General features: G+C 41.4%; 1 protein-coding gene across 8 annotated transcripts in view; it reads left to right on the forward strand.

The window, feature by feature from the left end:
• Nucleotides 1-10,326, forward strand: part of rab11fip4b (RAB11 family interacting protein 4 (class II) b) — a 21,436-nt gene extending 11,110 nt beyond the window's left edge. For 6 of the 8 annotated variants that reach the window (XM_047813750.1, XM_047813751.1, XM_047813753.1 and 3 more), the window contains 7 exons: nucleotides 70-151; nucleotides 2,933-3,070; nucleotides 3,342-3,500; nucleotides 5,127-5,270; nucleotides 5,459-8,674; nucleotides 9,122-9,406; nucleotides 9,819-10,326. In XM_047813750.1, the coding sequence (XP_047669706.1) occupies nucleotides 70-151; nucleotides 2,933-3,070; nucleotides 3,342-3,500; nucleotides 5,127-5,270; nucleotides 5,459-5,575 (640 nt within the window). In that variant the 3' untranslated portion in view covers nucleotides 5,576-8,674; nucleotides 9,122-9,406; nucleotides 9,819-10,326. Of the gene's footprint in view, nucleotides 1-69; nucleotides 152-2,932; nucleotides 3,071-3,341; nucleotides 3,501-3,613; nucleotides 3,770-5,126; nucleotides 5,271-5,458; nucleotides 8,675-9,121; nucleotides 9,407-9,818 lie in introns of those variants that run through there. The other 2 variants (XM_047813748.1, XM_047813754.1) reach the window with 2 other exon arrangements.
• The last annotated feature ends 4,674 nt before the right edge of the window (nucleotides 10,327-15,000 follow it).

Consider the following 15,000-nt stretch of genomic DNA (forward strand, 5'->3'; position numbering starts at 1 on the left):
GTGTTAACTGTGTGTGTGTGTGTGTTAACTGTGTGTGTTTTGTTTTTTGTTTTGTTTTTTTGGTGTCAGGGTGCAGCAGTTGGAGGTGGAGAATACAGAGATGTTGGCCAGCGTGAACCGACTGAAAACACAGACAGAGAAGCTTGATGAGGTGTGTGTGTGTGTGTGTGTGTGTGTGTGTTTTTTTTATACATGTAGTTTAAATCTAGGGTGTGTGTGTGTTTATACTAGTAGGTTAAATCTAGGGTGTGTGTGTGTCATGGTGTTTACGAGAAGGTTTAGTGTGAAACATTTTATTCTCCACTTCGGAAGTTTCTCACGATTCACAAGTGACACGATGTTCACGATCCTCAGTCTGAGGAAGTGTGTTAGCTTTAGCTGCTAAGCACAATTCCGCTAATGTTGATGTTTTGTCTCATTCTAACTCTTGGACACTTAACACGTTAACATCTGTTATCTAGATCAATCATAATTTGGTGATAATTTGGTTTCCATTTTCTATTTTTTACTCTGTGCATAAAAGTTTCCTTCAGTAGCTATAGCAGATTAATTAACGTCTACGGCTAAGTCGCACTGTTGCCTAGTGACAGTATAAACAATAGCAATGCTATGCTTAAATATACATGACATGCAGTGTGTGTGTGTGTTGAGCGTCAGTAAGGTGTCATAAACCCGGTCTTACACGCTACATACGAGCCCGTGCGTTCGGTACGCTTTTAGCGTAGCATGTTAAATGTCTTAAGAAGAAGCGTGACGTGTTTTTTCACACTGAACAGAAAACACTAAAATTCCTTCCCTGCACTTCAGCGTGATGATAACGATATAGATCAGATTTAGTTAAAGATTTCTTTTCTTTTTCACCATTTTAGCGTAAACAGTTTTAAAACCGTTAATACATGTTCGTCTGTACGTGTGATTCGTTTAAAAACACGCGTTCGAATATTATATATTCTGTAAAAAAAAAAAAAAACATAAAATAAAAATCATCGTACAAAAAATCATTTGATCGATTCTTTTTTTTTTTTAAAATATTTCTACATTTATTTCTTAGGACATATTGAACCATATAAACAATAGTTATGTTCTATTTGCTAATGAGCTAACATGCTATTTAGCTGATTTTGTTGACTAGCTCCTTAGCAAGCAGAATAAAAGTCTTGTGGAAACGAGACAGAACCATCGGGAGTTTTAAGTGTTAACTCCGATTATGTGGATAAATTGTTTTTATATTAAATACACCGTATAGCTAACACGATTTACCATGAATGACTAGCGCGTGGCTATCGGGCCTTTTTATGGACGGTCGAAAAGTCACAGAAACATCCGGAACATCAACTTTTACCTCAGGATTTTTGGCAGATTACTTGGAAAAGGTTTTAAATGGAAATTAGTGAGATGAAACGGTTATTACAGCTAGCATCAGCCACTAGATCAGACCTGAGGGTGTGTGTGTGTGTGTGTGTGTGTGTGTGTGTGTGTGTGTGTGTGTGTGTGTGTGGTCAGATGAGACTTTGAGATCTCTGTTAACAAAACAAACAGTCGTCACAGAGCCGGTGGTGAGAGATGCGTCGCGTGATAGGAGACGCTCTTTAAACCGTGTTTGTTTAGGATCTGTCAGAGAACACGGGCTTCAACTCGGACGCCTGATTCTGCAGAACTAACATCAGATCTGATCGTTATTTATATATAACGTTAATGCGGTTTGTTTGGTTTTGTTTTATTTGGATTATCATATAAACTGAGAAACATTTTAGCGTGTTAATCCCCAACCTGCTGGCACGGTGGCTTAGTGGTTAGCACGTTCACCTCACACCTCCAGGGTCGGGGGTTCGATTCCCACCTCCACCTTGTGTGTGTGGAGTTTGCATGTTCTCCCCGTGCCTCGGGGGTTTCCTCCGGGTACTCCGGTTTCCTCCCCCGGTCCAAAGACATGCATGGTAGGTTGATTGGCATCTCTGGAAAATTGTCCGTAGTGTGTGTGTGTGTGTGTGTGTGTGTGAATGAGAGTGTGTGTGTGTGCCCTGTGATGGGTTGGCACTCCGTCCAGGGTGTATCCTGCCTCGATGCCCGATGACACCTGAGATAGGCACAGGCTCCCCGTCACCCGAGAAGTTCGGATAAGCGGTAGTAATGAATGAATGAATGAATCCCCAACCTACTGTAGCATGACAGTATCAGGAACATAAAGGAAAAGGAAAGATAAGAATGACGCGTATCTCGTGTATAAAATGTAGTTCATCAAATAAAAAAGACGCACATGTTCAGTTCCTGTCAGAATTTCTTAATAATTGTGACGTGCTAACGTGACAACCCAGTAAGAAGAGGAGCAGTAATAGGTGTTGGGGTGAAAATATCATATTGTTTAAAGTTTTGATTATTTAGGGCATAAAAATCTTCTTCTTCGGTCTTTTCCCGTTAGAGGGTCACCACAGCGAACTTTCCACATAACTCTCACTCTAATTAACACGACCTCTTAATTTAGGGCATTAAAATGTTACCTAAATAGGGATCTGCGATACGAGTTGAAGTTTTAATGAATTAAATGTCTGGAAAAATATTAAACATTTTAAAACCCTATTTTGTGTATGTGGTGTTGTGTTTTTTACATGTGTGTGTATATATGTGAAAAATTCAGACAAACAAATTCCAAGATTCAAAACTTTTTTACTACAAAACTTCTGCGCAAAAATAGATGCAATGTTACTAAAACTTTATATCTAATCAACGTTTTTACAAAGAATTACATCTCAGTATCATATCGTCGTGTCACGCGACTTCCGTAACTCTTTGTCCCTATGGTGAGACGTGTCTTGGTGCGTTACACACGGCTTCCACGGGATCGTTTACCTCTTACGTCTTTTCTCTGACGTGTGTGTGTGTGTGTGTGCGCGCTCGCATTAATATTTGCCTGTGATTTGTTTCCGTGCTCCAGGAGAAGCAGCGGGTGACCGATAAGCTGGAGGACACGAGTCTCCGTCTGAAAGATGAAATGGATTTGTACAGGAAGATGATGGACAAACTGAGACAAAACCGGACCGACTATCAGACGGAGAGAGAAGCCATGCAGGAGGTGAGAGCGAGCTGATCAGTCAGGAATAAACCTGCATTATTAGCTCTGGTGGATTTATTCTCTAAAATGTCCACAGGAGCTTTGAGGCAAATGAAAATAACAATAGAGAGAATTTTACATTTCTCTGTCTGAAGCACTCGTCCTTGTGTTTGTGTTTGTCTGATAAAATGCTTATAGTGACTCAGCTGATGCTTATAGTGACTCAGCTGATGCTTATAGTGACTCAGCTGATGCTTATAGTGACTCAGCTGATGTTAAAATGACTTTACAGCTGATTGAGGAACTACGGCGAGAACTTGAGCACTTGCAGCTCTACAAGCTGGAGGCGGAGCGTCTGGGGCGGATCCGAAGGTCGTCTGTCAGCCTATCGGATTACACCACACGGACTCGCGAGAACGACCTGGAACAGGAAATGAAGAGGCTCAAACAGGTGAACGCTCGTTATATACGATACGATACTTCACTTCCTTTCAGTTTTACCTCTTTAACACATTGTTCCCTTATTTTATCAGCTTCTCTTACATATGATTGTTATTTACCCAGAATGCAACCTGATCATTTAGATATGGTTCAATGAGAGAGAGAGAGAGAGAGAGAGAGAGAGAGAAACACGGACCTCAGAGAGAGAGAGAGCGCGAGTCACACAGACCGAGAGAGAGAGAGAATGCAAGAGACACGGACCGAGAGAAAGTGAGGGACACTGACCGAGAGAGAGCGAGGGACACGGACCGAGAGCGAGAGACATGGACAGAGAGCGCGAGCGAGCAAGAGACATGGACAGAGAGCGAGAGCCACGGACAGACAGAGAGAGAGAGAGAGAGAGAGAGAGAGAGAGAGAGAGAGAAAGAGAGAGCCACGGACAGAGAAAGAGAGAGAGCGAGAGCCACGGACAGAGCGAGAGACACGGCCAGAGAGCGACAGAGAGCGAGAGACACTGACAGAGAGAGCGAGAGAGAGCAAGAGACACGGACAGAGAGCGAGAGACACTGACGGAGAGAGAGAGCGAGAGACATGGACAGAGAGCGAGACAAGTTTGATTAATAGAGAGAACATTTCAGTAATAAACATGTCTGTACATGACCCAGAGCAGAACCTGATCTACAGATTGAACAGGTTCTGTTTTTCACCCCGAAGAAGAATCGTGTGTGTGTGTGTGTGTGTGTGTGTGTGTGTGTGTGTGTGTGTGTTTGCATAGAGCTGTGTTTCGCAGGACGTTCCCCCTGACCTCCAGCAGCGAGCCCGTGTTAGCGCACGGCTCTACGTGGTAAAGCTCTCGGTGTAAATCCCTCATTAACCTCCATAACACAGGCCACTTCCTGCTTCTTAAAACTTGTAATAGACTTCATGTTTGTTGTGTAGCTGAACGATGAGCATCACGACCTGACGGCGGTCACAGCGATGACCAGTAACAATTACACTAACGTCGTCTTCACACTCACTCCTCATTCCATCCTCATGATGTCATGACTGACCTACAGTTAGTCTAGCAGCTCCATGTGTTTATACACAATACAGTCATAAATATGTGGACACCTGAGCGTCACATCACACACACGCGTGTGGGATAGTCAGGGGTGCACATACTTTTGGCCATATAGCATATGTATATTTGTATCGTGTCTTTGTTGTAGTTTCAAACTGAACAAATTGGACAATTAAACTCCACATTTTTTGTCCTCTAGCAGATTATAAAGTGAACTAAAGGACATTGGATTAGAAACAATAAGCTGACTTTGAGAATCCTTACTGAGGAAGTAAAGCTGGATTATACAGTAATATGATGTTATAACTGATCTCAGATCAGACATAAACCTGTCTTTGGAAATTCTAGATATCTACTGATCTCAGATCAGAAATGAAGCATTATAATATTACTGAGACGTCACAACGGTAGCATTAAGTGATTAAAGCTGAGCTCAGATCAGAACTAACAAAGCTCTATAAGGATAAAAGCTACAGCTGCTGATCTCGGATCAGGGGGAGCTGTGAGTGTTACGAGAACTGGTCTCAGATCAGCAGTGTGTTTCTAAGTGCATATTAAATTTTGCCTTTGCAGGAGAACATGAGACTCCGTGAACAAAACGAAGAGCTCAATGGTCACATCCTCAGTCTGAGTCTCCACGAAGCCAAGAACCTGATCTCCACTCAGACCAAAGCTCAGTCCCTGGCTGCGGAAATCGACAGCGCGTCACGTGACCAGGTGTGTAGACGTTTTTTAGCGGATGAGGACGATAAAAAATAATGTAATGAGTGTGTTCCGGTTCTTTCTGTGGTCCTGTTTGTCACCTTGTGGTGATGCCAAAATGCTTTGAATTGAGCTTCAGCCAAGAAAGATTTCTGGAAGCTCTGGTGTAGCATGGTGTTCAATCATCTCCTGTCTCTCCACAGTTAATGGAAGCTCTGAAGGAGCAGGAGGAGATCAACATCCGTCTCAGACAGTACATGGACAAGATCATATTATCCATCCTCGACCACAACCCTTCCATCTTGGAGATTAAATTCTAATAACAAGCTCTCAGTATTTATAAAACTAAAGACCGGCCACTTGTTGCCTGCCCCCTGCTGCTGTGGAGGTGGAACTGTGTCTTTCATGAGCCATCTGTGAGACTTCGGGACGTTAGTCGTCCTTGGTGCTGGACGTAACGGATCGAGGGAACAGCGTTCAGGGGTCCGAAGTGCGATGGCCTTTTTCTGGATGTTATTTTTGTACTCGTCTCAAAGCCGCCGACGTTGGGATCGATTTGGTGTTGAGCAAGTTGATCAGAGGGAAGAGTCCGAAGAGTGTCCGTGATGGGAAGAGTACGTGTGAGATGGATAATGAGCTGATGAATAAAGCACATCCTGACTTGGAGGTTTGCCATGTTAAAGGGGGTGGAGCTAAACTTATAAATCTGCCAATCACACACTTGATTAAGGCTTCATGTGACGTAATACAGGTTTTAATTACATCTCATGATGGTTTAGTGACACTGGTTATCGACTCTATAGCTAATGCTAATAATGCTAATACCTCTAATACCTCAGCAATCGTTTTATTCTGCGAAGAGGCTGGTGATATTTATGTTTAGCTCCGCCCCTTTTTGACCTACAAGTCCCAATCACTAAGTGTAATCAGGACATTACTTGGGCTCCAGCTGATGTCACCAGTTGGGAAAGTAATATCACAATAATTTTGCCTTTCCTCATTGGCTCACATACAAATCATCCTGGATTTGGATTATATTCCTTCAAAATAAGGGCTTTTAGAAGACAAACTTTCTCAGGAGAAATGATTCCCTGTAATAATATTGAACCCCTTGGTCATCATGGGATATTGTATAAGTGATTAGCGGCACATGCCGCTGAGTTAGAGCAATGTCAGCGTTATGAATGTTAATGACGCCTCGTCATATCAGTGCAAGTGCTTCCTGTTTTTGAGATGTTACAATGAGTGCTACTGGAGCAATCATCATCATCTTCATCAGGGCCTTGTCTTTATTTCAGAACTGATTTCATTTCTCTTGTTCTCTTTTTTTTACTTCAATGCTAATTCATCTGTTATGCAAATTAGCTATAAAACGGATAACGAAGCACTCATCTCATATTGAGTATCAGGCTTGTTTAGTATTTAGAGAGGAACTTTCTGTAGCTTTTTTTTTTTTTTTAGCCAAAGTTTCAGCTCGGTAACATTCTGGACAGGTTATTTACGTCTCAGTGCCAGGTTTTGGCTCAGTATTTGGATTTGTATGTTACTGAAACGTTTGTAATGTTTTTGGTGGTTGGGTCGGTCGATGTGCTATAGTACACACAATTTGGGTTTGTCACTAATTCGTTTAATGTACATTTGTTTTCCAAGGCAAAGTGCCTCATATCCACTGAGCTACTTTACCTTTGCAGGATGAACACATAAACACATGATTTTCATATTTTTCAGTTTTTGTGTTTGTGCCTCTTGTTTGTTTTTTTTAAAGCAGCCCCTACAGGCAGACCAGCTGATTGTTTCTTGCACCTTTTTGAATCATCTTCCATTTCAGTGCAATTTCTAAACAAACTGTAAATACTCTATAATGATCAGTAACACACTCATTTTCTAAACCATTCACTTTTTTTCTACACCTCTGTTGTATAGTTTAGCTTTCACGTTTTCACACACCATCTCCTAGCTGTTAAAGCAATAAATCTACCACTACTTTAGTGACAGAAGCCAAACGCTAGCCGGGGATCGAGCAGGAGCGGTGCGTGAAACAGGCTACCGTGGCTTATGATGTCCGCTCTTTTATTTCTTGCCTTCGTTTAATAGTTTCATTGAATTTTTCAATCTGACTGTTGACTTTTGTAAAGACATTTCTTACACAGGAATATGATCGTTAGCATCTCGTTAATTTATGAATGTAAACCGGATAATTGTTACACATTTTCTTCGGTACTTTTTTTCCAAATGGGACGTACTCTGCCGTTCTGAACATCATTAGCATGTTGGGATCAGTAGAATGTAACTTTGGCTAGAATTTTGCAATAAATTCTAAATTCTACGTGTGGTTTCTTATTTCTAATGATCTGTCGCGTCCACATATAATTTTACATTTCAGGAAATTGTTGCACACTGACTCATTACAAAACTTTTAGTGCTTAGCTTTATTTCTATGTGTATTTTAGCTCAGGATCACTTATATTATGTGGGATTGTTTTCCCGCTTTTTTTTAAAAGCTCAGAATTAAATCTGAATTTGAATAAAAATAAATATGGTGAACTAAGTATTTAAAACTGCAGATGAAACAAGACAAAACAAGAAAGAAATGTGATCTCGGTCACCAGAAAATTATTATTTATTTATTTATTTTACAATAAATAATTAATCCGTTAATATTTAAGTAAACAGATTCCCTCGGTTTAGCGCTGTGACGTTAGTGGCTGTCACGTGACGCTTCAGCCAATCGCACGAAGAGACTCATTAACTAATTAACGAGTTCAAACAAATGTATTCGGGGTTTTATTGTTAATTGCAACTAAAATTTAATGTTTAATGAAAGTATCTTGAAATAGTTATATACTTTATACAGATTGTTTTTTTAATAGTTTTAAATTAAAAGTAAGCCAACGTAGGCGGATACGTGTCCGATCGGTATAGAGTCATTCAAGTGTCGACTCTTAAACTAAGCATCATCATCGAGTCGACTCGTAATTGATTCGCTAAACAAAATACGTTCGCTATAAATCGAGAAACTGGCAGGATGAACGTTTCATCCTCGTTGTAGAAAGCAGAAAGCAAATAAAATTGCTGTAGAAATATCTCAAAAACACTGGCACCAGCAACCAGCGATTCAAGAGTCTTAATGAATCAGACTGAAGAGTCAGATAAAGCTTTTAATCTCCACGGTAGGCCGTGATCATGCTCTTTATCCGGCTGATAAACTAAAACGATTATTATTCTCCAGTTTAATCATTTAAAGAGCTGACATTAGTTAGCTGGAACTTTTGGTGCGTGTTTAGTGTGTGAGTCAAATGTTTCAGTCGATTCTTTATATCGGAGTCGAATTGTGGAGCCGGAAGTTTAACGTGGAGAAGAAACGTGACTTTAATTCAAACTTAGCTGACGGATTTTTACTGAACCCTCAGAAACCCTCGGTGACGTGTTTATAACGCACACATTCACTTCTCATAGTTTTATTTATTTTATTTAAGCGCTATTTGAATGGATGTTTTGTTGTCAGCTAACTCTAGCTAACTGTAGCTTTATTGCTAAAGAGAAATTGCTTCCTTATTTACATGTAATTTACATATAATTTAAATAAAATATGTTTGTAAAATGATTGACATCCATTTGATTGAACGGTGACGCCCTCAATTCAATGGCAGTTATATAAAGTTCATTATATTATTATTTTTTTTTAACTCTAGATATTTGGCTCTATAGACTTTGTATATATGTGTGTATATATATAGCCAGAGAACATTAGAGTGTCTGCTTTAGTTTGTTTTTAAATATTAATCTACAATCAATGTGCAACTCCTAATTCTCTAAAATGAATCGTTTGTTTGTTTGTTTGTTTGTTTGTTTGTTTGTATTTCCAGGTTGACTGTACAAAATGGCCCAAGCCTTGTCCAAGTGTCTGCGTCCTTCACGTGTTTTCACCAAAACTCCAGCAGCAGGAGACGGAGCTCAGGGCAAAGTGAGAATATGGAGCAAAAGAAAGCGGTTTAAGTGGCGAAGGAAGAAGAACACGAACAATTCAGTTCCAGTTCAGACCGAGACGGATCGAGTTCCTCAAGAAGAGGACTGGGAGCGAGAGATTGAAGAGTTCTCACGCAGGATCGAGGAGGAGAAGAAGAAAGAATTGAGCAATAAGACACCTTATGGTAATCTGATGCTCTGAATATATTTGTGACTTGTATATATTATTGTCTTCTAAACTTGATTTAAAGAAGTAAAAAATGGTCCGGACTCAGAGACCTTGTTTGCTCCTGGTACTTTTATTGGTCTTCAGTATTAGGATCTGGATAAAGATTTCTAAGAAGAAACGTCTGACGAATGTAGTCCATCAGGCAAAATCTATCTGTTGTAATGTTTTCTTCAAGTTTAACGCAGCACTTAAGGGAAGACGATAGCCACCAGTTTATGAAATTCGTCTTCCTCAGTTTGTGTTCCTGATGAAGTCTAAAGTTTATCATGTCCGTAATTCTGTGTGCAGAATGTTGAAAGTTCACAGTATGGCGTTTTATTGGCATATGAACCCCGTGACCCATAATTCCTTGTTGCTTTTCTGTGTAGATTCTGAAGAAGAGCTGAAGGTGGCGATGTGCGAGATGAACCTGTACTCCGTTCCTCGTGCTCTGAGACATCACCAGCAGCACTACGACCCCTCCGCACATCACACTCCTCCTGTCAAATGGATCCGTCACGTCTCCCGCATCGAGAAGGACCAGTTCGCCGACGCAGAGGCGTAAACGCATCCTTCCTATGATTCCAGTGGTAAAAGAGATCAGAGGGAGGGGCTGCACCGGGGTGAGAGGGGAAAGGGGTTGTCCTTTTAGTTTAAGCAGATTAACTGTTCATTTAACTGTTAGGTTTGAACTATTTTAGAGATTCATGTGTGTTTTTTTTCTTTGTCAGTGGATGTTCATTTTTAATTTAGAAAAAATACCATGTAGGTCAAAAATATATCTTTTATACTTGTAAAAGTCGATGATGGCTCTGAAATCTTTAAGTTAAACTGTTTAGTTTTATGGTGAAGTGCTGAATGTGCTTAATGCACAGAAAATAAATGAGTTTAAGAGAATTTCATCTTGCAAGGAAAGTTTTTTTCTTTTTTCTTTCTTTCTTTCTTTTTGTGTGCTTTGTCAGGACAGGTAAGTTATTCACACACTGTTTACAATAATAACTATTGTCTCAAACCTAACATTTAACCATCATTTTTAGACTCCTGATGGGGTCACGGTGGCTTAGTGGTTAGTACGTTCGCATCACACCTCCAGGATCGGGGGTTCGATTCCCACCTCCGCCTTGTGTGTGTGGGGTTTGCATGTTCTCCCCGTGCCTCGGGGGTTTCCTCCGGGTACTCCGGTTTCCTTCCCCGGTCCAAAGACATGCTGAGATGCTTGGCATCTCTGGAAAATTGTCCGTAGTGTGTGTGTGTGTGAGTGAATGAGAGTGTGTGTGCTGTGTGATGGGTTGGCACTCCGTCCAGGGTGTATCCTGCCTCGATGCCCGATGACGCCTGAGATAGGCACAGGCTCCCCGTGACCCGAGAAGTTTGGATAAGTGGTAGGAAATGAATGAATGAATGACTCCTGATGTGGATAAACAGAGGTAAAGCTCTTTCCTATAAATCTACAAATAAATAGAGCAGTTCATGCATAGGGTAAATTTTTTATGATGTAGCGACACCTGGTGGTCAAAGCATAACTTTTATTTTTTTTGTTATGCTTTGACCACCAGGTGTCGCTACAGCATAAACAATTAAAAGTATCAGGCTGATGAGGTTTGTTCTTTAGGCCTAATGTTAACCATTAAAGCCTCTGAGAAATAAAGCATCTTCAAGATTTTAGGAGATAAATAATTGTTCATTGTTACTGAATCTTATTAGCTTTTCTTTCATTTTGTCCGAATAGAGAAACTTCTGAACAAAACAAAACAAAAACTATTTGTGTAAATGATAAAGACTGTAAAGTTTAAAGTGAAATGTGGAGTGTTTACCGCTGCAGGTATCTGAGCTGAATAACACAAGACTTTATGATGTTTGGATTAATTACTGAACTGTTATATTTCAGTAGCCTGTAGATGGCAGCACTAGCATTCAGAAGGTTTAATCAGATCTAAACCCTGAGCTGGTGTTTCCCAATTCACTACAGAATCTAATCTCAGATCAGTGTCTGTACTCTTCACTTCACTGCCAAGCCTTTTTTTTTATTGCTATTCATTTATTTCTTTATTTTAAAGTAAATTTAACAAGGACGATTTAAATCTGATTCAGAATGCAGGCTTTAATCTGCAAATATTTACAGGGAAAGCATAGAGAAGATTTTATACAGATTCTTGTCATAAAGAAACACAACGTTCCATGAATTATCGGTGACGAAGTGCTGAAACACTAAAGAGGAAAAAGAGATGTAACTGATCTCAGGAGACCTTGTGTTTAAATAAAGAAATACATCTGTATGAATGTACGTAAAGCAGCTGGTTGTGGATCTGCAGCTCTGCTCCGTCTCGAGTCAGTCCTGAGTCACACGGCATGGTGTCGTAATGACATTTCATCCCCTACTCTATATCCTGGGTTTCTAAAGACAAAGAGCAACTTATTTTTAAAAAAGTATTTGTGTCACAAGATGCAGGAGGGTCAAATAAAACCCGGGGCTGATGGTGAAAGGGAATTGGAAGAAGTCGAGCATTTTAAAAGCGCGTGTAGAAATAGCTGGCAGCGTCAGGAAAGTATGTCTGGAGTTGCTTCAGTCCTGTAAAGCCGGGGGATCACACACAGCACCGTCTGTGTCTAATCAAAAGACATCCAACTAGGCCACTGTGTGTGTGTGTGTGTGTGTGTGTGTGTGTGTGTGTGTGTGTGTGTGTGTGTGTGAGAACATGATTTTGACTATATTTTAAGTTTGTCACTGTAAAATGGAAATCTAAAATCTTATTACAGCTCTATCTATCTATCTATCTATCTATCTATCTATCTATCTATCTATCTATCTATCTATCTATCTATCATATAGAGGATAGATGTACATCCTGTAATGTACATATTCTAGTAAACACCCCCCCCCCCTTCTCTTGACCTGCTCCTGACTTAAGGGAATAAATACTTTTGCCACAACGAAGCACTTATGTGTTGATCTCGACTTGGCAAACGTTCTCACTCTGTTTCATGCTGTACCCAATAAAATCTGGGAAAAATGGGTGTGAAAACTATATTTTCTTTTAAATAGGAACCGTATGTAATTGTGGAAAAAAGCAGTGCAGCGTGCAGCGTTGCAACAACCGACGAAATGGCTGTGAATCAGAAGGACAACGTGTTTCTCATCAGTGTGATGACCAACGTTCTCCCTCACACCGGCTCTACGGTTTCTCTTCACCTCTCCTACTCTTTCACATCGCACCTACACGATCTAACTCCTACATCACTGTGATTGACAGGAGAGAGACCGTATGATCCTCCCACAAGGCAACAGGCCCAGGTTTGTGTTCTCCAGCTCTTCTGGCTCGATCTTGTGATCTCAGGATGGTATTGTTGTGGTGCGACTTGTACACAACTTAAACGTCTAACACATTCCCCTGTGATTGTGTATGATGGACCAGCCGTTCTTCTTCCACTCACAGTGGGAATGTCAGAGCAGGGACATCACTGCATCCTGCAGGACAGACGCTTCTCCAGGACCAGGGTTACGGAACCTGTGCTGCTGTTCTGCATAAACATCTGCACCGGACCTTTATTAGTGCCCTCGGGACTAAAGAGCCATTCAGAGAAAATAGGAAGATGAAACCTTTATTGTTCCACAGAAACACATCGTAGTGACCTTTATAGGTCCAGTTTAGAGGTTCTCATTATGTAGATGCAATTATGTTATTATGTAAAGGTCATTATTTTAAGTTGAGCTCTGTACTGTGAGTATTTGGTGCATTTCATTGTGTACTAGACTTCTGTCTGTATTGTTCTGTTGTGTCAGACGGGTTCTCTGTCAGACTGCACTTCCTCTGCAGACTCACTAGGGGGCGTTTTGTCTCTGTCCCATCCTCTCCTGGGCTCGGCTGTTGAGATTCAGAGCTTGTCTGTGTGCATTTGGTCATGATGTCTCTCTCTCTCTATTGACCCCAACACCACCATGCACGAACGCACGCACACACACACACACACACACACACACACCTTCCTGTCCAGCTTGGGTGCTGAATAATGAAACCTCTTCTGACGGGGCAGATAGACACACATGGTGGGTGGGGGTTTGGGGTGGGGGGACAGGTATAGAGAGAGAGAGAGAGAGAGATTGTAATTAAGGTGATAATACACAGCTGTATGTCTGCATGCGTCCATGTCAGTGTATGTGCATTGCTGGTAAATGCATAGAGGTGTGTGTGTGTGTGTGTGTGTGTGTGAGAGAGTGAGTGTGTATTTTAGGTCTGGTTTTGATCGCTAGGCCCAATGCCACATCCTCATTCTTAGCATTTCTAAGAGCTCTGATAAAGACTTTCCCTCCTACACACACACACACACACAGAGCCTGCATTTCAGGTGTGTGTGTGTGTGTATGTGTGTGTGTGAGATATATCAGACTCATTCTTTTGTTTTAGCTTTTCCTTTCTAGGCAACTTTCATAGCTTTTATTGGAACATGTTTAAACTCTTCTGGCTTTTTCATATGGACCTGACTTGTGTGGTGTGTGTGGTGTGTGTGTGTGTGTGTGTGTGTGTGTGTGTGTGTGTGTGTGAATTGACACACTTTTTCCCTACCAGCGCTGCATCCTCCCAAAATCCAGGCCAAGCATGAGAGAGCAAGGTCACCTCTTTGTGACGCTGTGCTCAGAGGAGTGGGTGACCTCCTTCACTCCCACCGCTGGCAAAATTAATCTGACACACACACACACACACACACACACACACACACACACACACACAGGGGATTGGTACATGCTTCCACACTCTTCTCTCTATGTAAGTTGGAGTGTATGAGAATCAGCCCTGTCCCACTGTACTGTGTTTGTGTACATAATCACACACAGGTCCAGATCTCAGTCTCAGTGCTGCACAGCTTTAATACTGAATACTGAGTGGGACTGACTACTGAGTGGGACTGACTACTGAGTGGGACTGACTACTGAGTGGGACTGAGTGGGACTGACTACTGAGTGGGACTGACTACTGAGTGGGACTGAGTGGGACTGACTACTGAGTGGGACTGACTACTGAGTGGGACTGATGAGCTGAGGGTCGAGTCGTAACTGACATTTCTTTACATGAACACAAAATGGCACAAACATTAAGTTATTAACTGGCGTCCCTGTGATCCTGTGATCCTGTGTGCAGCTGTTTCCTTATTTTAGGTTGATTTTAGGCACGTTTTCTTCTCTGATATCTGATCCGTCACGTCTCTGGTGTCGGTCTGGTACTGATGCTGTGCTGAAGTCACTCGGCCCTGACGTCATCACCCGGTAACCATAACATGACGGTGTACGTCACAACACGCTGCTCTGAGATGTCGGTATGGCCGTAGAGTTTTAAACATTTTAACGAGTACAAAATCAAACCGGAAGCCGTTGATGGTGTAAGATTTTAAACCTTCACTAATTCATTCATTCATTCAATCATTCATTCATTCATTTTCTACCGCTTATCTGAATGTCTCGGGTCACGAGGAGCCTGTGCCTCTCGGGCGTCATCGGGCATCGAGGCAGGATACACCCTGGACTGAGTGCCAACCCATCACAGGGCACACACACACACTCTCATTCACTCACACACA

This window comes from Tachysurus fulvidraco, chromosome 5, assembly GCF_022655615.1.
Source record: "Tachysurus fulvidraco isolate hzauxx_2018 chromosome 5, HZAU_PFXX_2.0, whole genome shotgun sequence".
In the NCBI taxonomy this organism is placed as follows: Eukaryota; Metazoa; Chordata; class Actinopteri; order Siluriformes; family Bagridae; genus Tachysurus; species Tachysurus fulvidraco.